Here is a 21,852-nt window from a genome sequence, read left to right as displayed (position 1 = left end):
TCCGTCTGTGGTTTCATGAGTTCCCATTTAATATTTACAACACATATAATACACACAGAGCTCAGAGGTAAGGCTCAGTCAGCCTCACAGCTTCAGTTTCCATCATTGACGACATCTTAAGTGAGGAGCAGGTTTTACAGAATGTCTCCTCTCATCCATCCTTAAGGAGGCATCCAGGTGAAGAGGATTTCCCCTCTTTTAACTTCCAGAGTCTCCATCAAACATATGATGGTCTCCACTGAGAGCTGATCCGGATCAGTTTTAAGTCCACAGTTGCTCTCAGAAGTTAACTACTGGCCAGCGCCAAACTCTTCTGCAGCTCCTCCAGGTGGTTGTTGGCTTGAGTCACCATCATACGGATGGCATCCTGAATGAAGGATGAGAGGGAGAACACACACGGTGATCAGGACAGAGGAAAACAAACTACAGTTACACTCTGACTCAACGAGCTGGAACTCACGATGTGATCAGACATGTTCATTTAAAATAAATCATCCCTCTGTTTGATTTGACATGACGTGTGATCAGTTTGCCTCTGGCATTGCTCATGTCCGTGAAAGTTAATCACTGTTGCCAAGAGGTTATCAAGGGGTTTTGACCAATCAGAATCAAGAATCTTTCACAACCGGAAGATGAGTAAGAGAGCCGGGTGATCAGTGAGGTATAATAGAGTATAATCAGGGAACTGGTTGCTTTATTAAACTGAATCCTCTTAGGGGATCTTTCCATACAAAAGCCTTGTTGGATTCACTTTTAGACTAATAAAATGTCAGGTTATATTTAGGACAGTTTTGCTTTTCTAAGATCTCAAGACTACCATTGCACTCAATCATTGCTTTGTATGATACCTCTAAATATACCGATTATTCAAACAAACTCTGGGCTGACTTCAGTCTGAGTCTTTAAGTCTTAAAGTACCTGCAGTTTCTTTGCAGCCTGAGAAATCACATAACTGGAAGCCAAACTTGAGGCCCCACAGAGGGAGGGAAAAGAAAAGAAAGCTTATTGAAGGATAAAATACTTCTTCCCATGTCACCTACTGTATCTAACAACAAACCAGAGGGACTGATTTTTCTTCTTTCCACTTAAAGCTGGGGTTGGTAGTCAGATTTAGATACACTTTTTGTCATACTGGTTAAAATGATCTTTATGTCCCGATGGTAATCAATACATAATGTGTTCTTAAAAAAGAGTGAAAAAAAGCTGCTATCTACAGCCGGAGTAAACCTGGGAAAACACCAACCAACCCCTGCCATCAGGAGCCAAATGATGAAACCAATCAAATCCTGTCCTGCCGTTCTGCCCGCCTCCTGCAGAGCGTACATTTCATGTTTGTTTGTGTCTTTAACTTTCACTATGATAATGTTTTGGTGTTTTCTTACCGCTGAGTGAGACATGAGTTGACGTAGTGCAAAACACAAACGATGTGCTGAGGACCGGTTTTGAATCAGTCACCATCATATGGTCGCGAATCAGCGGCACTCGTGCATGTGAGCGGGGGCGTCATTTTGGAGGAGCTCCGAGGGGAGGGGTTAGACAGAGTCCTGAGGAAATGCTACATTCAAATTCATGCTAGTTTTCTGTGACTACCAACCCCAGCTTTCACTCTGCTATACCTTACCTGAAATTGTCTCCACTCTAAAGCAGTAAAATAACAAAATCTACATATAATGTTATGGTATCAATGTTATAATTTCTCAATGCAAACTTGATTTGTTACATATGCATGTCAAGGTTTTGCTGGAGCGTTCAGGACAGTATGAGTGTTTGGTTCTGATTGTGAGTTGAGACTGAAAGCCCCAGAAACACTGGAGAGTGGACTTTGAGTCAAACTTGTGTGTGGTGGCAGGAAATTATCCCTACAAAGACAGAACTGTCTGTGATGGAGCAGCCATCAGACACAGTGATGTCACCTCACAGAGTGTGCAGGCTGCTCTTCTGTCCCTGCTCCAGTGTTTTTTTTTGGTATGACTGTATTTTGTTTTAGATTATTCCTCTTACATTGAAAGTTTCTCTTCCATCTACCAACAGAGCATCGACATCTTTCACCACGCTGCCTCTAGAGTTGATTTTGTAACTCCCTTTAAGACTAATAATAATAATACATTTTATTTAAAGGCGCCTTTCTCGGCACTCAAGGACACCGCACAGATATAAATATATATATACACGAATTCACATTAAAGGAAACAAAATCAGAGTCAAAAATGAAAACAATATAAACTAACAAGGGGTAAGAAAAAATAGAAACAATAACAAGATGACAGTGCAATTGGAGTCAGACGGAGTAAGCGGTTTTGAACAGATATGTTTTGAGTTGTGATTTGAAATGGGGGAAAGAATCTGTGTCTCTGAGTTGAGGTGGTGATGAGTTCCAGAGACGGGGAGCAGAGCGGCTGAATGCTCGGCTCCCCATAGTGGTGAGACGGGCGGAGGGGACAGACAGGTGTATGGAGGAAGAGGATCTGAGGGAGCGGGAGGGAGTGGGAACATGGAGGAGGTCGGACAGATATGGGGGGCGAGGTTGTGGATGGTCTTGAATGTTAACAGAAGGACTTTGAATTGAATACGGAACTGAACAGGGAGCCAGTGGAGCTGTTGGAGGACAGGAGGGATGTGGTGGATGGAGGGGGTTCGGGCAATGATAGGGGCAGCTGAATTCTGGACCAGTTGGAGTTTATGGAGGGATTTGTGAGGGAGGCCGAAGAGGAGAGAGTTACAGTAGTCCAGACGGGAAGCGACAAGGCTGTGGACAAGGATGGCGGCAGTGTGGGGGGTGAGGGAGGGGCGGAGGCGATTGACTACAAAGTTATCATACATCATATCCTCACTTTTTGCGTCATTACACTAGAATGCATCTCCAATAACCCCTCATGATTGAATCTCACCTACCCCGCTCTGTATGCAAATAAACACAGAGCACCATTCTTCTTCATTAGACCTTAACAAACATCACATTACTGATATCTGTGATGCAGGGAGAGGAAGAGCGCTGCACTCGTGAAGAAGAGGAGGGACAGAGGAGCAGGTGAGCTCATAAATAATACAATCTGCATGATTAATTAACTCTGGTCTCATCTCCTCATTGTGTCAATCAAAGCGTGTGGAGACGTAGATCTGGTATTGAAGCGGGCAGGATGAGGAAATACAGGACAGATGGCATCCTGTATTTGGAGGATGATCCTCATTATCTCTCCAATCATGTTTGTCTTCACCGTTTTCTTCAACCACACCTCTGACTCGTGCTGTCTCTCCCTCTTTTCTCATCATACATCCAAACTTACTGAAAAAACGAGCAGACATTATGTAATGCATAAACTATGTCTTCACATGTGGGCGGCAGTGGATCAGCCCTTGGGACTTTGCTTGGGAACTAGAGGGTTGTAGGCTCAAGTCCCAGAGTGGACAAACTTTGGCAAGGGGACTGGTGACTGGAGAGGTGCTGGTACATTTGCTTGGGCCCTGCCGAGGTGCCCTTGAGAAAGGCACCGAACCCCCAACTGCTCTGGTGACGCTGGTTGATGGCAGCCTCCACACTCTGACATCTCTCCTAAGTGCATGTCCATAGCATGTTTGTGCATGATTGTATAAACTGTGTGTGTATGTAGCATGATCAAAAAAAAAAAAAAAGAACATGGATGAGAAACTGAATTTCCCCCATGGGGATTAATGAAGTGCATTTACCTTTTAGAGTGACATGAGAAGTATAACCAAAGTAGGATTTTCACAAGATACAGCGTGGAAATGTGAAATAAAGTATATGAGAGGCAGGTTGTCACGGATACAGCCCTTAATAGGACACATGATCGTACACACCACCAGACCAATGTGAAGAAATGCATCCTGGACCGTCTCCATATGTGGCCTGAGGGATCAGTTCTAAATGTATCCTATACAAAACACCAGAACTAACCGTGGGGGGGTCGGCTGTGAACAGATCACTTCCTTAATCTGGAAGGTCTGTGAAGAGGGGATGCAACAGCTGTTTGTGAGTCTTTAGAATACCAATAGTATGATAGTAAGCTAAGCATGTTAATGATCTGTCTTTACCTGGTTTGAGGCGCCCTTATTCCTCTTGAACTCGTCTCTGGCCCAGTCTCTGAGGTACTTCCTGTCCGCCTCGTCAGGAACCTGCCGGATTGTCCTCAGCATGGTTCTGTAAATCCCCAAAATCTTCTGCCTCTGTAAAAACTGACACCAACTACAGGTTAGTCTCCATGACACATATACAGATTCATAGAGGCATCTGTCTCCATGACACATATACAGATTCATAGAGGCATCTGTCTCCACCTCATTTCAAACCATCTTCACCAGCTGCAGATGATACTGTGCCTCACAGATACAGCTGACTACTCCTGCTGACAATAACTGGGATTCTCTCAATGTTTTGGGAAAAAGCTCCATCTCTTCACAACATTATTATTGTTGTTGTTGTTGTTGTTGTTGTTGTATGTAATATACACAGAGTCACAGTCTGTGGTTGCATCACAGACTTTACAGGAGACCTGTTCCATCAGGTGTAGAATAAGGTCATAGTTTCTCAGAGAAGCTGAACCTAAAATCAACCATATAAACAACGTGAGTCACAGACGGACTAAAGTAAACAAGGTAAACAGAATCTGTCTTGCATTGATTACTAATTACTGACACACCTCAGACATAGCTATAATATGACGGGTTTTAACGCTAAATCTTGCTAACTCTTAATAATAATAATAAATCCTCCTTCCATTAATCTGAGTATCTACCTGTTTTAAGGTGAGTGCTGCGTGTGGTAACCTTGAAATTGTCATCTTTGACAGAGTCTTGTAGCAACTTTGGTGGCTAACGTGCCTCTCCGGATGTTATGATGACGTGGTTTCCGGTTCAGTCCGTGTTGTCGCCCCCTGGTGGAGCGGATGACTGCTCTAAAACAGGCGTTCTCAAACTTTTTTGGCTTGTGTACCCCCCTATCAAAAACTATTTCAGCCAAGTACCCCCTTGTATGGCGGAGAACATTTTTCAGGACATAATATGGGAAAATAACATGAATAAATGTGTGCATGTGATTTTACAGAAACTTTTCCAAACTTTTTCTGTGGGAAAAAATGTCCATATTTTAGCTGGAAGATGTAAAACACACAAAGTAAATAATACCATGGTCATTTTAAGACTTGACATTTGAAATTCATATAAAAAAACAGAGAGGCAAAGTATCACAGATAGAAAAAGACAACCGGACTGGACATGGGTCAGATGTACTCCAAATTCCAGTCCATACTGTTGAAACTGGTCCCCTTCAGTGTCTTTTTGCACAATGGGCCAGATCTGATGAAGACCCACACGACAGATGTGGATCAGTTTTGCACCATAAGTGGACCAGATTCCTAAAAATCAAGTAAATATATGTTCCTAATCTGGCTCAGATATGATACCCCATAATTACACATTTATTCATAGTGACAGCGTGCACCACAACATTGATCAAACTGCAATATTTAGCAGCACAATATCATTGTAAACAGAATTACTAAAAAGCAGCTGTTGAAGTAGAAACATTCAAACATAACCTGTTAACTGAAATTTAATTCATTAGCAATGAGGAGAAGTAATGGGACATGATGAAGAGCAATGAGGAGACAGCGTTGAACATTTTGTTATGAGGTAAAAGGAGAAGACATGAAGACAGAGGTTGATAAAGGAATGCCTGACCCAAACTTACATATCTCTCTTTCTCTCTATTGTATCAACATATATTCATAAACTATATAGTATAACATAGTTATAATAATAATAATAATAATAATAATAAGAAGAAGAAGAAGAAGAAGAAGAAGAAGAAGAAGAAGAAGAAGAAGAAGAAGAAGAAGAAGAAGAAGAAGAAGAAGAAGAAGAAGAAGAAGAAGAGGAAGAAGAAGAAGAAGAAGAAGAAGAAGAGGAAGAAGAAGAAGAAGAAGAAGAAGAAGTCTATGATGTCGAGTATGAACTGACATGACCCCACAATAAATATCCATGACTACATTGAAGTGGCCGGTTTGTCTTTAAATAAAGTCTACAGCTACAATATGAAGTGTGAGCAGTGTGAATTTGCACATATCATTTTGTGATTATCTTTCATTTTATCATCCACATGTAATTTGTATGAGATCCTGTCTCTGTTATTGTGATGTTAGGTCCCACTTAAAACTATGTTTCAATATACAGTGGATATCAAAAGTCTCCACACCCTTGTTAAAATACCGGTGTTTGTGATGTTGAAGATTGAGACCAAGATAAATCATGTCAGAACTTTTTTCACCTTTAATGTGACCTATACCATGAACAATTCAATTGAATAAATAAATACAATCTTTTAGGGGGAAGAAAAAAACCCAAAAAACTAAAATAATGTGTTTTCATAAGTGTGCACACCCTTTAAATAAAAATGTACTCAAGTACAGTACTCAAGTAAATGTACTCTGTTACTGTCCACCACTGAATGGTTCAAATGTACTAATTTTCACACCTCTACGGTTTGCTTCCAGCCAAGTTGTCTGTTTCAATTATGGAACAGGTTGAGTTTGTATGGCAGAAAAAAATAACCGTATATGTTTATTAATTCAATGCAGTCAAAGGTATATGTGCATAATAATTATCAAAACCAGGGCCGGCCCGTGGCATAAGCAGTACAGGCAAATGCTAGGGGCACCGGCTATCCATAGGGGCGCCACTTGTCCCCTAAATGAGTATGGAAGAATCTTTGAAGGTAACAGGAAAAACAATGTTTTCTCTAATTTAATTTGGGGTTAAATTGCGGAGTGATGCTAGTATACATTTAAAAGCTTGATTTACCTTTGAGTTTGAAAAAAAATCCAAAGCAGTTTTTGAAGTCCATAAGTGTTCATGATTTCCTTGTTTTTGTTTTGTTTTTGTTGTTTTCTTTACACTTTGGAAGCTGGTAGATTAATTAGATAGAAAATGTAGGCTAGGCTTAAATAAGAATTTTACTTCTGGCTATTCATTTTCAGTCATCACTTAATACATTACTGTTACTTTATCGAAAGTGTCTTTACTTTGAAAATGATTGTTTTATATAATGACTGAATTAATTCTACTACTATTACATTATGTATTTTGAAATTGTATTTTTTCCTGCTTATTATCGGTGTTATTACCTTTTTATTAATGTTCTTAAAATAAGAAACCTGTCAAACATAGAGCTGTATGTCAGTTGTCTTTAAGTGTATATGTGATGTGGTTGTTGGTGAGTTGGTTACATTACAAGGGGCACCAGTTGAAATCTTGCCTAGGGGACTAAGTCAGTTTGGGCTGGCTCTGCCTGTATCCATAGCCCAGGGGTTCCCAAAGTGGTTGGGGGTCGCAAGATGTCTTCCAGGTATTTTTTATTTTCCTTACATGATCTAAAATTTTATATTTTACTCGTTATTGCCAAAATATCGACAGAAATAGTAATTCAATTTGAAATAAAACCTTGCAAATACAAATTTTTACATTAGCATTCTGCCTTTTACTGTTGCCAGATGACTCCTAATAAGGTTAGGGTTAGTTAACAGTTAATTAACAAAAGCATCATGAGCAGCAGGTAAATTCACAACAGCACAGGAAACACAGCCACATGTCCATGAAGGTAGGCTAATTTTCTGCAGACCAGCTAGACGAAGTATGAAGCAACATACAGTATAATCACTTCTAGGGGCATTGGGAGGCACGAGTCTTTGGAAACCTATATTTTGGGAGTCGTGGGCTGAAAAGTTTAGGAACCCCTGTCATAGCCTACTCCAACTAGTCTATTTCATCATTTCAATTTTATATTATCAGCACTATCTGTGCTGTTGATGTTTATAATGTAATGTAAGTGGACATCTGCAGGTTTATCTTTTCTGTGAAAGTCTAAATCAAGGTTTCTCTGTTCCAGATTTAAATCTCTGTTTGTTTAAACTTTATTAAGTGTTAAAATTAGAAGACTGGGTCTGAGATTTTCAACCTTGTAAACTGTTTATTGTCATGATCGTTCTTTTTGAACACACAGATGCAATGAAGAAACAACCTCTAAAATATGTCCGCTTACATGTAAGAGCACGTTACAAAACACAGAGATGATAAACATTTACACCTACTCATTACAAACAGTGAGGAGCTCTGAGCTCTCAGGAGGTCACACAGCATGGAAGGATGAACACTGCCGATATGTCTTATACTGTACGGGGCGTTTGTTTTATCAAAAGTGGGATCTGAAGTCCCTGTGCTTCAAAGTGCATGAGAGATCCCGGCAGAGCTTGGAGCTCATCAGGTGTGAGATAAACACTGTCCTCCTCTCCAAGGCACATTTTTGAGTTCCTTCAGTCAGTCATGACCTCACTGACATGCTACTGTTGGTCACACTGTTATTGTGTTCACACTGAAGATGAATGACCATGATCTCTGTAACACTGACTAACACATCCACACACAAACATGACTTCAGAGCTATAATACAAAGGGAAACAGAGGTATTTACTGACTCTTCAATGAGGTGTTTCACACACGGGGGAATCACATTATTGTTTCTATCATTTCAACTCAGACGTGCAAGTTAAAGCAATCCTCAAAACAAAGAGAACCCCCTGATTACAAGGACAAAAACAGCAAAGATTGCTTTCAAATCCACTAAAATCTACAGTACAAATCAGAAAATAAAGGCACATGTACAGCGGTCAGTCTCTTTTTTTTTTCTCCAGTCTTTTTGTGTGTCAGAGAGGCGAGCAGCAGCAGCAGTACATTTATTGTGCAGTTGTTTGCTGCCTGTGAACGATGGCTTCTCATTGGTCGGCTGCTGTGACGAGTTCAAACCACTGTCTGAGCGCGTCGCTGAGCGTCTCCGGCAGGGCGTTGACGTCTCGTAGGATGACGTAGAAGGGGAAGGGGAACTCGTCCATGTAGGAGCGGATCTCTGGTAGTTCTCCTGGTCCTTTGAATATGGGGACCTTGATGTCCAGGATGGAGTCCTGCAGAGCAAAGGAATTATCGTCAACGAAACAACAAAAACTAGATCATCAAAAACATTTTTTTACTGACTGAAATAAAGACAAACTAGTTTTCATGAAGGAAAAAACAGCTAACTGCTTACAGCTGCCGATCAGTCCTTTTTGAGATGAAGAAGCACCAAATGATCATAAATGCCTTCTCTCACGTGAGTGCGCACCATAGATTGTATAAATAATGGACGTAGTATCCGTTACGTCATCTATCTCTTTTGAAGCTGATCGTCGGCGGCAGCCATATTGGAAATGTTGAACTCAACCTAACTGCTGTGGAGCCAGTGTGATGTAAAGAGGCGGGCTTTGAGCCTCCTCGCCAACAGCTACAGTGTTCCCGCCTGTCAACCAAGTCAGCTGTGCCTCTCATAATGGAAAACTCGTAATCTTGATATCTTCCAAATTTCCCCGTTATGAAAGAATTCACCCCCGTACAGTGTGTGCGGATCAAGCAGCAACCTCCGGTCTAAAAATATAATTCCTATGCTGAAGTGCTAAAAACTGCAGTTTATCGAGGATCCACTTGAGGCTGGCTCCGGAAGTACAGGAAACCACATACACACCAATTCAAAAAACATGATCTTTACAGCAGAAATAAACATGTTTACAGCCTGGTACAAAAGACGAGTGTAGTCTGAATAGCTCATTTCTCGATCTGCATACACTGTACAGGGGTGTATTTATTTCTAAGGTGGAAATTTTGAAGATATTGAGATATTGAGAGGTAAAAAGGCTCAAAGCCCGCCTCTTTACGTCACAATCGCTGAATAGCAGCGATATGGCTCCGGCCGATGATTGGCCTCAAAACAGCGCTTCAGGAACAGATGGGTGATGTCACGGATACTACATCAATATTTTATAGAGTCTATGGTGCCAATCGATAAATGAGCTATCCAGACTACACTCAATTTTTGAACCAGGGTGTAAACATGTTTATTTCTGCTGTAAAGATTTCTGCTGCTTTTTTTAATTGGTGTGTATGTGAATTCCTGTTCTTCCAGAGCCAGCTTCAAGTGGACACTCGAGGAACTGCCGTTTTTAACACTTCCGCATTGGCTTCAATTCTCGCGGCCAGCGGTTGCTGCTTGGTGCACACAGAGCCTGAAGCAGCAGGTTTGAGTTTATAGAGAAAGTTCATGACCACCTTCATGAAACCTGTTATCTCTAACTGGAGCTTCTAATGTTTTGAAGCTCACTCACTCAAACAAAGCCTGCACATGTTGAGCTTATGACACCATGATGGCAGCGGCGAAGAGTCAGGAGAAAAACTAAAGACAACATTAAAACTGAAAAGTAAGCTTTTCAAAATTAAAAAAACTGAAGTCAGTAACAGAATTAAAAACCACTGAGAACTAATAGGACACTGAAAACAAAAAGACATAACAAATTAAGATGAAGATTCACATTTACGTACCCGTGAGTTTGGGTTGTCGAGCACCACGAAGATTACGAACACGTTAGCGCTGCGTGCGGCTCGGACAGCGGCCATCACACGCTCTTTTCCCTCCAGGAACAAACCTCTCCCGTCCGACACGATGACCAGCAGCTGGGCCGTCTCTGTGGACGAGGTCAGAGGTCAGGTGTCAGCATGATGACACGCAGCTTGTCAGGCAGTTCAGATTATTTTAGCTCTCTTGAAACATAAAGGCTTCGTGAAAAACTCTCCAGTCACTGCAGAGATCGTATTTATGGTATTCATTAACCAGCTCCATCACGGGTCCCTTTTTGTGTTCCCCTCAAACTTTACATGCAGACAGAATCATGGTGAGAAGAATCAAAAAGGATCTTTATAACATAGACTTTCTCAAACAAAGCAGCACATCACACTATTATTCAAGCTGTTCTCAGATATACGTACACTTAAGGGAATGTCTAAAAATGTCAGGAGCTCTGCCTGTTCACACGTCCTGTCCCAACATGGAGTCTTCTCGGTCAGACTGAGGGGTGCGGGGTGGAGTAGGGGGGTCTGAACATGTCAAAAGGACACTGCGGTAGTTAATGTTGACTTTATTCCTTATTTTTGGCTCACTCTCAACCCCTGGCAGATGTGTTTGTCCACGAAGCAACAGAGTCATTGCCCCGACTATGGTTTTTGCTCTTGAATCAATGCTCCGAGTTCTTGAGCATATCTAAAGTAAAATAAAGATCTCGTCAGAGTACCAAAACATGCTCACCTTACTTTTACACAACACTTACCCTGTTTGTTACCTGAAAGCATGAATAGCACAAACGGACAACCTCTGCTACTGAAATGTGCTATGGTGACATTTCTTGACAAAAGCAGCAAAACTCAACAGAACACCAGTTGCATGATACAAACATCATCACCCTCGTTTACTCCCTTGCGGTTCATTTTCCTGATCATGACCTGCTGTGCGTCCCAATCAGCTCACCCTGGCTTCACACAGATGTTTTACTTAATAAGGGCTGGCAGGAAAAAAGTCTAGGGTGAAAAGTCTGGATGTCTACAGGTGAGTCGTTACCTGAGTTTAGAGATCCAGGAGTCTGCTGGCGAGCTGCTACAAACATTTTAGTGGACGTCTCCAAAAACTGCAGAGAACAAAAACAAAGAGTCAAGAGGGAAAGACGAACTTTGATACATTCAGTCACGTAAAGTTTAACTGAGACTTCAAGGTAAATAACGCCTCAACATTTATCATCACATTCACACCCAGACATGAGGAAAACTAAAACATTATATGAGAGGATTTTAAATGGTCCAAGCTTCAGAGAGCTTTAGAGAGATACAAATGACTTAACGAAACATCACTCTGGTCTGTCTTTTGTAAAAAACTGAAAATCTAAAAGAATTCAGGGATGGGACTGAAAACAGACAAAAAGAGGGACATATGAGCTACTCCATACTGCTTTTATTTTATATTAAGAGGTTAAAAAATGAAGAAACAACTTGTATCAATTAATGTTTCAAAAATGTGTTCACAAATAAGTCAAATAATAAATGTATGAATTTGTTTTACTTTTATACTTGCTGAAATTTAAAGTAAACAAAAACTGACAAGTGTGAATAAATCTCAGACCAAAACAAACCTTTCACAGGGATCCTTGGAAACAAAATTCAGGAAACTGAAAACCCACTTCTGACAAAATAGATTATTTACTGTATATGAACAAAGATATCGTAATATCAGAAATAATATAATTTTGTCTGTCCATTGATTTATTTTTAATTATCTAAATTCAGTTCAAAATCAGCTTCCAATGTACAATGTGATAAAAGTGAATTATGAATTTCACCTCTGAATGTAATTTATTATATTATATATTTATTGTAATCGTCTTGAAAATATATTCTGTAACAAAGAAATATTCAACCAATTTGAGAAGAAATTTAATACTTCAAATAATGAGATGATTGCCAATTAGAAAGATGCAATCAAGTGTTATTTATGGAAAGACAGCAAAGGTTGAAAAGGTGAGCAGAGGAACTTACAGACTCATAAAATAGACTGATAAGGTCCCAATAACCTCAAGATTGTCATCAAACAATTGGTTGCTTTTTCAAAATAGATAGAACTATCGGTTGATAGACAAAAAGAGATAGAAGACCCCAAAATCTAGTGGTGAGGATCACGCTGTGTTATTAGTAACAGGTGTCATTTTCTAATTGTTTGTGTAAATACTGTAGTGTAGATCTCATTTATACTTCCCTTATGTTCTAAAAAAGTCATTAAAGTTAATTCCACTAGAGGAACTGAAGCCTCTCTGCTGTGGAGGTCGTACTTCTTTTCTATGAGAACATCCAAAGATGTCTCAAACTGTTTCAAACTAACAAAAGGTTGTAAGGACTGAAGGGTAGGAGCTCATTTTTTAAGACGTATGCACCACAGACTTTTAAAATCCTAAAACATTTGAAGAGTCTCTCACCTGAGCTATTCTCGTCTTCTTCTGCTGGAACTGACAGAGTCGGAGAATCCGAGCTCCAGACTCGTCGTTGAACTGCTGCTGGAACGGGTGCAGCAGCTGAACCTGCTCGCCAAAACTGCACACACACAAAGAAGGATACGATAAACTGTAGTTTTACTTCCTGTTTGGGGGTCTATAGGTTTGATTTCTACCTTCATCGCTACATTTGCAGAGGCAGTTTCTAAGCAGACTCTCACCTGCACACAGACACCTGTCCGACCTCCAGCAGAGTGAGAGCGTTGATGATCGTAGACAGAGATTCAAACGCCAGCTGCAAACAAACAGAAGACACACAGGATGTTTATTTCTTCATAATGTGCTGTTTCTTGAACCAAAGGAAGAAATCTGCTCATTCTAAATCTGCCCTATCTTCTGATTCACTAACTTTAGAGTCTAAGTGACTCATCTTCCTCTGTGACATAAAGCGTCTATCTCTGGGATCATTTCTATAATGATGACCAACTCTTTATATGACAATCTGAGCCTGTCAGTCACAAAAAACAAGAACTTTTGGTGAATCTAGAGGATTAGGGTCACTGACAAAATAAATGTGGAGGCTGGGCCAACAAAAAATAAATGTAGACATTCAGAAATGTGTTTTTTATTCTGACTTTAAAGCCAGAATTCAGCCCTTTTAGAATTCCGGGAGTTAAGAAATTCGGACCAACTATTAAAATATGTCCACATTTTTCTTAATTTCCAAAACATTTTGTCCAGTGGTCCTCATCCTCCGCTGTAATTTGATCAGGTGCATTAGACTTAAGGGTGACATATCATGAAAAATTGACTTTTTAATGGTTCTCTACCTGAAATATGTGTCCCTGGCATGTCTACAAACCCCCTGAAAATGAAAAAAATCCATTCTGCCCCTGTTCTGATTTCTTCACCTTTCTGTAAATGTGTGTGAAACGAGCCGTTTCAGACTTCTGTGTTTTTGTTACGTCACAACAATATCCGGTCTGTCAAAGAGTCAGAGCTCGGAGCCTGTTCAGCCCATAGACTGTATAAAAAAAACTCAACCCCTCCTCTGTTTTTCATTACCTGCACACATGTGTGCTAACAAGGAGCTTAGGAGGGAGGCATGCTAGTTGTAGGCTGTCTTAATAAACACAAAGGTCGGTTTTACTCCCCACGTCTGCAGATTTGAAGATCCAGTGGATGATTTTTATTTATCATGGAAAAGTGCTAGCGCTAGTTAGCATAGCCACATAGCTACATGTTCGTAGCTGTGTACCAAGACACATGTTGACATACTGACAAATAAAACAACAAGAAACACTAAATCTGTGACCAATTGTTCAGAAAGGTCCTGCTGCAGGCGCCTCTCCGTCAGGATCAGATTCAGAGGGTTGAAGTAACACGGGTCTGTGAGCAGCCGTGTATATTCAGCCAACATGTAAACATTACATTACATGCTGGAGAGCCGAGGGCACATCCACTTCCTGAGGGGGCGTGGTCAGAGAGAAAACAGACTGTTCTGAGCAGGGCTGGAGAAGAGGGTTTTTCAGGCATGCCAAAATCTGATTTCGAAGTGTTTTTTTGAGTATAAACTTTAAAGACATGTTTTGGGGACCTCTTAGACCAATATATATTGATGAAAAAGATTGTAATATGTCACCTTTAATGGATAAAGTTGAGGCAAGCACAACCTCTTTCACAGAAGGTGGCTGAATGAATCTACCGGACAACATCAGAACTTCTGGTTCCTCTTAGATGTTTCATCTTCTTATTCAGCCTGTAAGCTTACTGACTAGGGATTGGACATGATTTCAAATGTTGGGATAATCGTTTATTTGTTAAAATAAGTTACTGTGAATATTATCTCATTTTAAAAGTACATTTTCCTCAGTGCCTGGTTGTAATACGGTATTCCGGCCAAATGGTGGCTGAAGAGCGTCTTAAAGCTTTTTGCTAACTGCATTAAGAAACAGAAGAAGAAGAATACTAACTGCATTAAACAGCAAAAGAAGAAGAAAACATTTGTGACAGTCACTGGACATACGTGTGTAGTGGTGTGAGATTCAGAAACAGAGCATGGCTGTGAAAACGCAACGCTGCATCACAGAAACACCGGCATAAGATCAAGACAGATGCTGCCAGTGCTCGTTACTAGCAGCACCACCATTATGAATAATCATCAAACAGATGTCAGTGATTATCGAATAGTGTTTTGGCTTGAAATGCCCATCCCTGTTATCGACTGGAGTCATGCCACAGTAATAGAGTTATATATGAGGTCAAGTGACGGGCTCTGGTACCTGTTTGGAGTGGTTGTCCACCATACTGGAGGAGTCGTCCACAGCTAGACAGATCTGATACTCCCTCTTGCTGGGTTTGGTCCTCCTCATCCAGATCTTGTCTTTACGAAACTGGCTGGCGATGTAGGGGATCACCTTCCTCATGTTCAGACGCTTCCCTGTGCGATAGTCTCCCCTGTGGAGGATGTAACATGTGATGTGTTATTGTGTGTTATATCATTTCAACCTGTCTTTATAAACACATAATGCAATCTGTGTGTTGGTCCTGACTTGAGTTTGGCGGCCTGCGTGGGCTCCAGGATGAGGCGGAGCTGCTCACACAGCTGCTGGGACAGAGCCGAGGTCAGACTCTGGTACTGATGCCACATGGAGGCCGCTGTACTCTCCTGGAACACACGACAACACATCAGACACAACACCAGAACTACGTTAACCCCAACCTCAGTCTCAGTTTGAAGACTGCTGATCAAACACTGAGAGAAAGACTGGCTGGGTTGTAACGTGAACTTTCTAAATGAACCACAGAGTTTGATAAAGTGGATCTCCTTAGTACACCTCACCTCCTCCAGAGTCCCTGGAGCCAGTTTGTGCCAGGCCTCCAGCTGCAGCTCCATCTCCCTCCTGACCTCCTCCGGGTCTCTCTCTTCTTTCTATAAACACGAGCACACACAGCTTAACGACCGGACTCTGACACGCCAACACAACATGAGGACCAACAGTCAAAGAGAAAACATTAAACAGGTGTGTCAGTGTCATTCTGGTCCTCTACCTGCAGTGAGTCCAGCAGAAGCTCAGGAACCGTGTGGATCGTTGATTCTTTGCTTCTCTCGCCTCTTTCTTCTTCTCTGGTGTTTAGTCTGTCCTTCCACTTCTCCTCCTCCTCTCCCTCGGCCTGAGTCTGCACCTCCATCTCTCCACTGTCTGCACCTGCACCCCAAACGCACCACGTTCATAAAAACTGTTCATGTAAAAGTCCAGACGAGTAGGAGAAGAAGGACTGTGTCACCTGTTTTGGAGGCCTTGGTGGAGTCCAGCTGCTCGGGCTTCAGGTCCTGGACCTCAGCAGGCTGCAGGTTCTCTTCCTGGTTCTCTGTTTCCATTGCAACATCCTCCTCGTTCTGGTCCTCCTGGTCCTGCTGAGGTCCGGCTGCTTTCTGCTGGTCTGCGCTGGCAACATCTAGAGGGAAAACAGCAAATGTGTCAAAACAAACAAACACTGCTATCTTAAGGAGCTTCACTTAAAGAGCAGGTCTAGACCGTACTCTGTTAGACCTGGTACGGATGTGCGTCTACAGCTCTGTACATTTGTGTTGTGTATAACAAAGGTGACTGACCGTATGTCTGCGTGTCGTACGTGGACTCTCCTTGTTTGATGTGCTCATACAGGTCAGACTCCTGCTGTGCGTCGCTCTGCCCTCTGTCCTCAGAGCGATCCTTACTGCTCTCCACGGTACGCAGACGCTTATTCACTCTCTCGTTATAATCTCCCGTGGATCGCTCGTTATCCGCCTGTCCCGGTTTCCTCTTGAAGCTCTGAAACAGAACGTTAAGAAGCATTGAGATCAGATAAAGTAACAGAAACTGACGGAAACATAGCAGATTGATCAGTGTGCAGGTTTCTGACCTGAGTTTGGCTCTGAGTCTGTCTCTGTGAAGCCATGCGTGCAGTCAGCTTTGACTGGTGGCCCTCTGATTGGCTGGCGTCTGCAGCTCCAGTCCCGTGCTCCTGAGAAACAACAAGGGAAGTGAAGAGTTTAGAGATGAAGGGAGACAGGAGAAAGGGTCTGAAGTGAATAAACAGCACATCTTGAAACCTGTGAACACCCCCTGTTTCTTTTATAATGCTTGAACTAGATTTGATTTCAGCCTCTTTCAAGGAGCACAGGGGTACAGCAAAATGCATACTGTGACTGAAAGTAGTCTGTAGTCTGACTGTTCTGTTGGGTCTGTTCTGCAGGATGCTGGGTCAGGCGTTGCTGGATTTCCGGTTTCAACGGCCAAGCTGAGAAACTGCTTCTTTAGCATCACTAATGATTTAAAAAGTTAAGTTTATATTGAATTTAATAATTTCACTGCACCTAAAAACAAAGTGCCCCTGTGATATATGAGAAAAAGAAGAAGCCAAACGTTAGCACTGTGCATTGTGGGAAACAGTACCTGAGGGACACTGGTCTGATGCATACTGAGACATTTTCCCAATCAGTATGACATCTGGGGAGTTTTGGCATACTGCAGATTTTGCTCTTGTTCACATACTACATACTGAATTTTGGCCAAATCAGTACATACTGCTAAGTACAGTAGGCGGTTTCAAAAACAGCCTTGTTCTGCACCAAAACTGCAACTGTGTAAGTAATCTATGCAACCTTTAATCAATGCCATGATTGGGTGGTGACCTTTAGTGGCTTTGGAAGTTATTAAGGTATAGACCATTCACAACCTCTCCCCTCCGTATCTGTCTGATGTCCTCCACATTGTCACCCCCTCTCGCTCCCTCAGGTCTTCCTCCTCCCTCCACCTCTCTGTGCCCTCTGCCCGTCTCAGCACCATGGGGAGCAGAGCTTTCAGTCGCTCTGCTCCCCAACTCTGGAACTCACTCCCACCAGACATCCGTAACTCCGACTCACTACCCCTGTTCAAATCCAAACTTAAAACTCATCTGTTTCAAATTGCATTCCTTGTCTGATTACACTGCCTCATTTTAACTTGATGTAACTCTGCTTGTTTTTATCTATTTCATCACGTTATCTTTATTTATTGTGTTTTAATCTGTCTGTAAAGTGACCTTGAGTGCTTTGAAAGGCGCTTCTAAATAAAATATTTATTATTATTATTATTAGAAGATGTGAGTCAGGTGACAAAGAGCTAAAGGTCAGTCTGTTCTGCCTGTTTGAAGGTGCTTGGGTCAAACAAACACAGACTTCATCTTAAAACACCTGCCACATTGTTTTGACATCTATTAAGTAACATCGTTAATGTTGTGTACATCTGCTCGTGCTCATGCATGAGCAGCCGTACGTGCCGACGGTGGATTGGAAAAGTATTACACGCTACACAGACTAGAAGGCTGGGCTGCTGCTCATCCCCCTCCTCTCTGTTTTCAGTGTGCAGGTGTAACACGCCATGCAGCTGAGGCATGTGTGTGTTTCTGTGTGTGTGTGTGTGTGTGTGTGTGTGTGTGTTTACCTCTTTGGCCTGGTCTCTCTCTGACGCCTCTCCTGCCAGCTCCACAGCCGTGTCACTCTGAACGTTCTCCTCTCCTGTCTGACCGTCTGTATCGTGCTCCTTCCTCTCTGCTGACTCCGGCTGCTCCTCATCCTCTCCTGGTCCTTCCTCCTCCTCCTGTAAGAATCATGAATCACACAGTGACACAAAAGACAAAACTGTGTGTGTTTATCAAACAGGAGCTCTTTAGCATACACACCTTTGGTTTTTCTCCTTTGTCATTAGGAAGTGTGTGATCTTCATCTCTTCCTGCTTCCTGTCCTTTCTCCTTCTCCTCTTCTTCTTCATCTTTCTCAGCAGACTCTTCTTCTCCCTCTGCTCTTTCTCCTCCTCCCTCCTCCTCCTGCTTTTCTTCTTCAGTCTTTGGTTCCTGATTGTTCTCCTCTCCTGGTTGGTCCTTCTGATCTTCCTCCATCTGCTCCGCTCCCTCCTCCCCCTCGTCTCCCTCTTTCTGTTCGTCCTCCTTCTCTTCCAGGGACTTTGTTTTATCATCGATGTCGAAGGGATTCTCCTCTGAAGAGAAACAGATCAGAAACAAACGCAGTGTCATTGCCTTCATCTTCATTCTCAGCAGATGTGTGTCGAACATGAGTCTGGTCCTGCTGGAGGTTTCTGCCTGTTGAAAGAGAGTTTTTCCTCTCCGCTGTAACTTGTTAAATACTGCGAGGTAAAATCCTCATGGTGGATTAAGATGAGATAAGACTGAGTCTTACCCTGTCTTGATGTTGTGTCTTTGTTAATAATTTAACATAGAGATATAAACCTGTCTTATATCTCCATTATTATTTTGACCAGCTACTGTTACCAGCAGTAGAAATCAGGGTGTTACTGCAGTGTGTTTATTCAAAAAGAGGTCTCACCTTCTCCCTCCTCCTCTCCACCGTCTCCAGCCTCCTCCTCCTGGTCCAGGTTCAGATCCTCGGGCAGATCCATGGCCTCAGGCTCCGGTCTCTTGTCCTGCTGACCGTGGTAAGGGTCCACCTCGTTCTCATCAAACTCCCTCTGAGAGACAACAGACAGAAACACAACAGAGACAGGAAGTGTTAGAATAACAGGAGGATCTCTGATAAGTTGAATATGTTGTGTTAATCTTAGAAAAAGTTACACGTGCTACAGTAGAAAGGTTACCTCGTCTCCTTGCTCATGGATTTTCTCCTTCTCCTCCTCATCCATCTGTTGGTCTCCGTCCTGGTTCTTCTTGTCTTTGTTTGGATCGGCAGCGTCCAGGTTGTCATCTTTAGCCACCAGCTCTGATTCGCCCTGCGAGAGTCAGACAGGAAGTTAAAGCACTCTGAGAGAAACAGACCTCTGATGTGTTTAAATAAAGACTCAGGTGTGTACCTGGTCCATGCCCTGTCCAGACTCTTCCTCTTTGTCACTTCCTTCATTGTCATCATCATCTTCATCATCCCCCCACATCCTCTCATCCAGAGTGTCCGTCTGTCCTTCACCCAGGTCGCCCATCTTTTTATCCAGCTCCTCTTCATCCTCTTTAGACGAGTCATCATCGTCTCCTGCAAACGAGACAAAGAGCATCAACCTTTCATTCCTGCACTCAATGGTTTAAAAGTTATTTTTCGTTTGTTGTCTGGAAAAGGAAGGGTTAACTCTCCAGGCCAGTTAAAGCTGGGGTTGGTAGTCACGGAAAACTAGCATGAATTTGAATGTAGCATTTCCTCAAGACTCCGTCTCAAAAAATGAACGGCAACATGAACTGTGTTGAGTTGTAACAATCATATCCTGTATCAAACATTGACGTAGTCTCTGTGACGTCGCCCATTTGTTCTGAAGCAGAGTTTTGAAGCCCGATCGTTGGAAGTCGCTATATTGAAAATGCTGAACTTAACCCAACTTCAGTCGATCTAGTATGACGCAAAAAGGTGAAGTTGAGGCAGCCTTTAGTCTCCTTGCTAACAGCAGAAGTAGTGTTCCCACCTGTCAGTCAAGTCAGCTGTGCCTCTCATTATGTAAAACTTGTGAGTCTTTCACGCAAATGAATTAAATGTAAAGTCAATGTATAGATGCAAATTGACACGAGTAGTGGTCTGAAGGCACGTATGGCGTGCATTCGTGGGAAGATAAATGAATTCATGAGAGTTGAAAACTCTGAACTCCAGCAAATCCTTCACACCCCGATAGCCAATCAGCTTGCAGATCCTCTGGTGACATATGATGTGACATAAGGACCGGCGGAGTTCATTCATGTAGAATATATGGGACACATTGATTATATCTCTGTGTAGCTTCCCTGAACTTTGTGACACTACCTCCTTTTTATGGGGTCAGGAATAAACAAGAGCTCACTGTGAGGACAGAGAGGGAGGAGGATTATCTGGTGAGTGGTGAAAACCTTTGTCTGCCACTTGATACCAGCTATGGGTTGTACTAGGAAGTTAGCTCCGCCCCCTTAAGTATAATTGGCTTCACCATTCAATGAACGCAAGCTCAACCTTGTTTGATGACAACAGACTGTGGCGTTTGAAGGGAACCTCACCTCTTGCAAAAACTAGCATCTTGAGCTTGCATATACTTGATTTTGATGATCGTATTGAGCAAGTTATTCGCGTGACTTGAGCGAGTAAACGCAAAACATTCCCGCGTTTGTATTCTTTGGAACAGCCCGATAGTTCGCGTATGGTGTAAACACGACAGAATATCTTTAAAAATTACAAATTACAAAAAATTCCACCCCTTACAGTGTGTGCGAGAAATGAGCTATCAGACCGAAGCCGTGTTTTGAACCAGGCTGTAAAAATGTTTATTAATGCTGTAAAGTATTTTGAATGGGTGTGTATGTGGTTTCTGATGTTTCTGCAACCAGCCTCAAGTGGACACTTGAGGAACTGCAGTTTTTAACACTTCCACATCGGCTTCATTTCTCTCAGTTGCTTGATAATAAACTGAGTTTCAGCAGCTTCACTCAGGTTTCTTCCTACACACTGTGTCTTGTAGCCTGACTTGTATCTGATGGACCGGCACACAGGACTGAGAAAGATAATGAATAGATGGTCACCTGGTTCTTTCTCATCCCCGTCGTGCATCTGTCCATCGAAGTCCTCCGACATCTCGATGGCATTGTCCTCCTCTTTGATGTTTCCCTTCTCCTGCTGCTCCTCTTTCTCCTGACCCTCCTGGAACGTGTCCTCCACCTGCAAGAGGAGAAACACAGACCTGTCACAAACACTGTTCAAATAATCTGAAGATTAAGTTTGATGTGCTGAACTTCTGATAAAGGACGATGAATACTGCATGTGCCCTTTAAGCCCAAGGATTCACTGTCTTTGTACTTAGTCACAACAGGACTCTACAGAAGCCCGGAGAGGCAAGTGAGGAAAATAAAAATAATCTCAATCTGATTTTATTCTCTTTTCAGCACTTTAACAGGTGAAATGAAAGTCTTTTTTAAAAACACGTGGAAAAACAGTGTTTTTTACTGACAAAATAAATCT

At 42.1% G+C, this 21,852-nt stretch overlaps 2 protein-coding genes across 2 annotated transcripts in view; both read right to left on the bottom strand.

Annotated features, from left to right (window-relative positions):
• Positions 1–6: 6 nt before the first annotated feature.
• lyrm2 (LYR motif containing 2) lies at positions 7–4,890 on the bottom strand. The gene is made up of 3 exons (XM_034699637.1): positions 4,752–4,890; positions 4,051–4,191; positions 7–367 (listed from the first exon to the last, which is right to left on the bottom strand). The coding sequence occupies exons 1-3, from the start codon at positions 4,794–4,796 to the stop codon at positions 287–289; spliced, it is 267 nt and encodes an 88-aa protein (XP_034555528.1). The 5' UTR covers positions 4,797–4,890; the 3' UTR covers positions 7–286.
• Positions 4,891–7,956: 3,066 nt separating this feature from the next.
• Positions 7,957–21,852, bottom strand: part of mdn1 (midasin AAA ATPase 1) — a 73,000-nt gene continuing 59,104 nt past the window's right edge. The window contains exons 85-102 of the mRNA XM_034699186.1: positions 21,417–21,552; positions 19,745–19,917; positions 19,532–19,663; positions 19,264–19,405; positions 18,603–18,916; positions 18,365–18,520; positions 16,803–16,904; positions 16,513–16,711; positions 16,185–16,355; positions 15,948–16,105; positions 15,739–15,828; positions 15,449–15,564; positions 15,179–15,353; positions 13,118–13,191; positions 12,882–12,996; positions 11,480–11,546; positions 10,411–10,553; positions 7,957–8,966 (exon numbers count right to left, since the gene is read on the bottom strand). Of these exons, the coding sequence (XP_034555077.1) occupies positions 8,781–8,966; positions 10,411–10,553; positions 11,480–11,546; positions 12,882–12,996; positions 13,118–13,191; positions 15,179–15,353; positions 15,449–15,564; positions 15,739–15,828; positions 15,948–16,105; positions 16,185–16,355; positions 16,513–16,711; positions 16,803–16,904; positions 18,365–18,520; positions 18,603–18,916; positions 19,264–19,405; positions 19,532–19,663; positions 19,745–19,917; positions 21,417–21,552 (2,649 nt within the window). The 3' untranslated portion in view covers positions 7,957–8,780. The remainder of the gene's footprint in view (positions 8,967–10,410; positions 10,554–11,479; positions 11,547–12,881; positions 12,997–13,117; positions 13,192–15,178; positions 15,354–15,448; positions 15,565–15,738; positions 15,829–15,947; positions 16,106–16,184; positions 16,356–16,512; positions 16,712–16,802; positions 16,905–18,364; positions 18,521–18,602; positions 18,917–19,263; positions 19,406–19,531; positions 19,664–19,744; positions 19,918–21,416; positions 21,553–21,852) is intronic.

This window comes from Notolabrus celidotus, chromosome 13, assembly GCF_009762535.1.
Source record: "Notolabrus celidotus isolate fNotCel1 chromosome 13, fNotCel1.pri, whole genome shotgun sequence".
Classification (NCBI taxonomy): domain Eukaryota; kingdom Metazoa; phylum Chordata; class Actinopteri; order Labriformes; family Labridae; genus Notolabrus; species Notolabrus celidotus.
The sequence above is the reverse complement of the archived record's forward strand: the minus strand, read 5'-3'. Positions and strand labels throughout refer to the sequence as shown.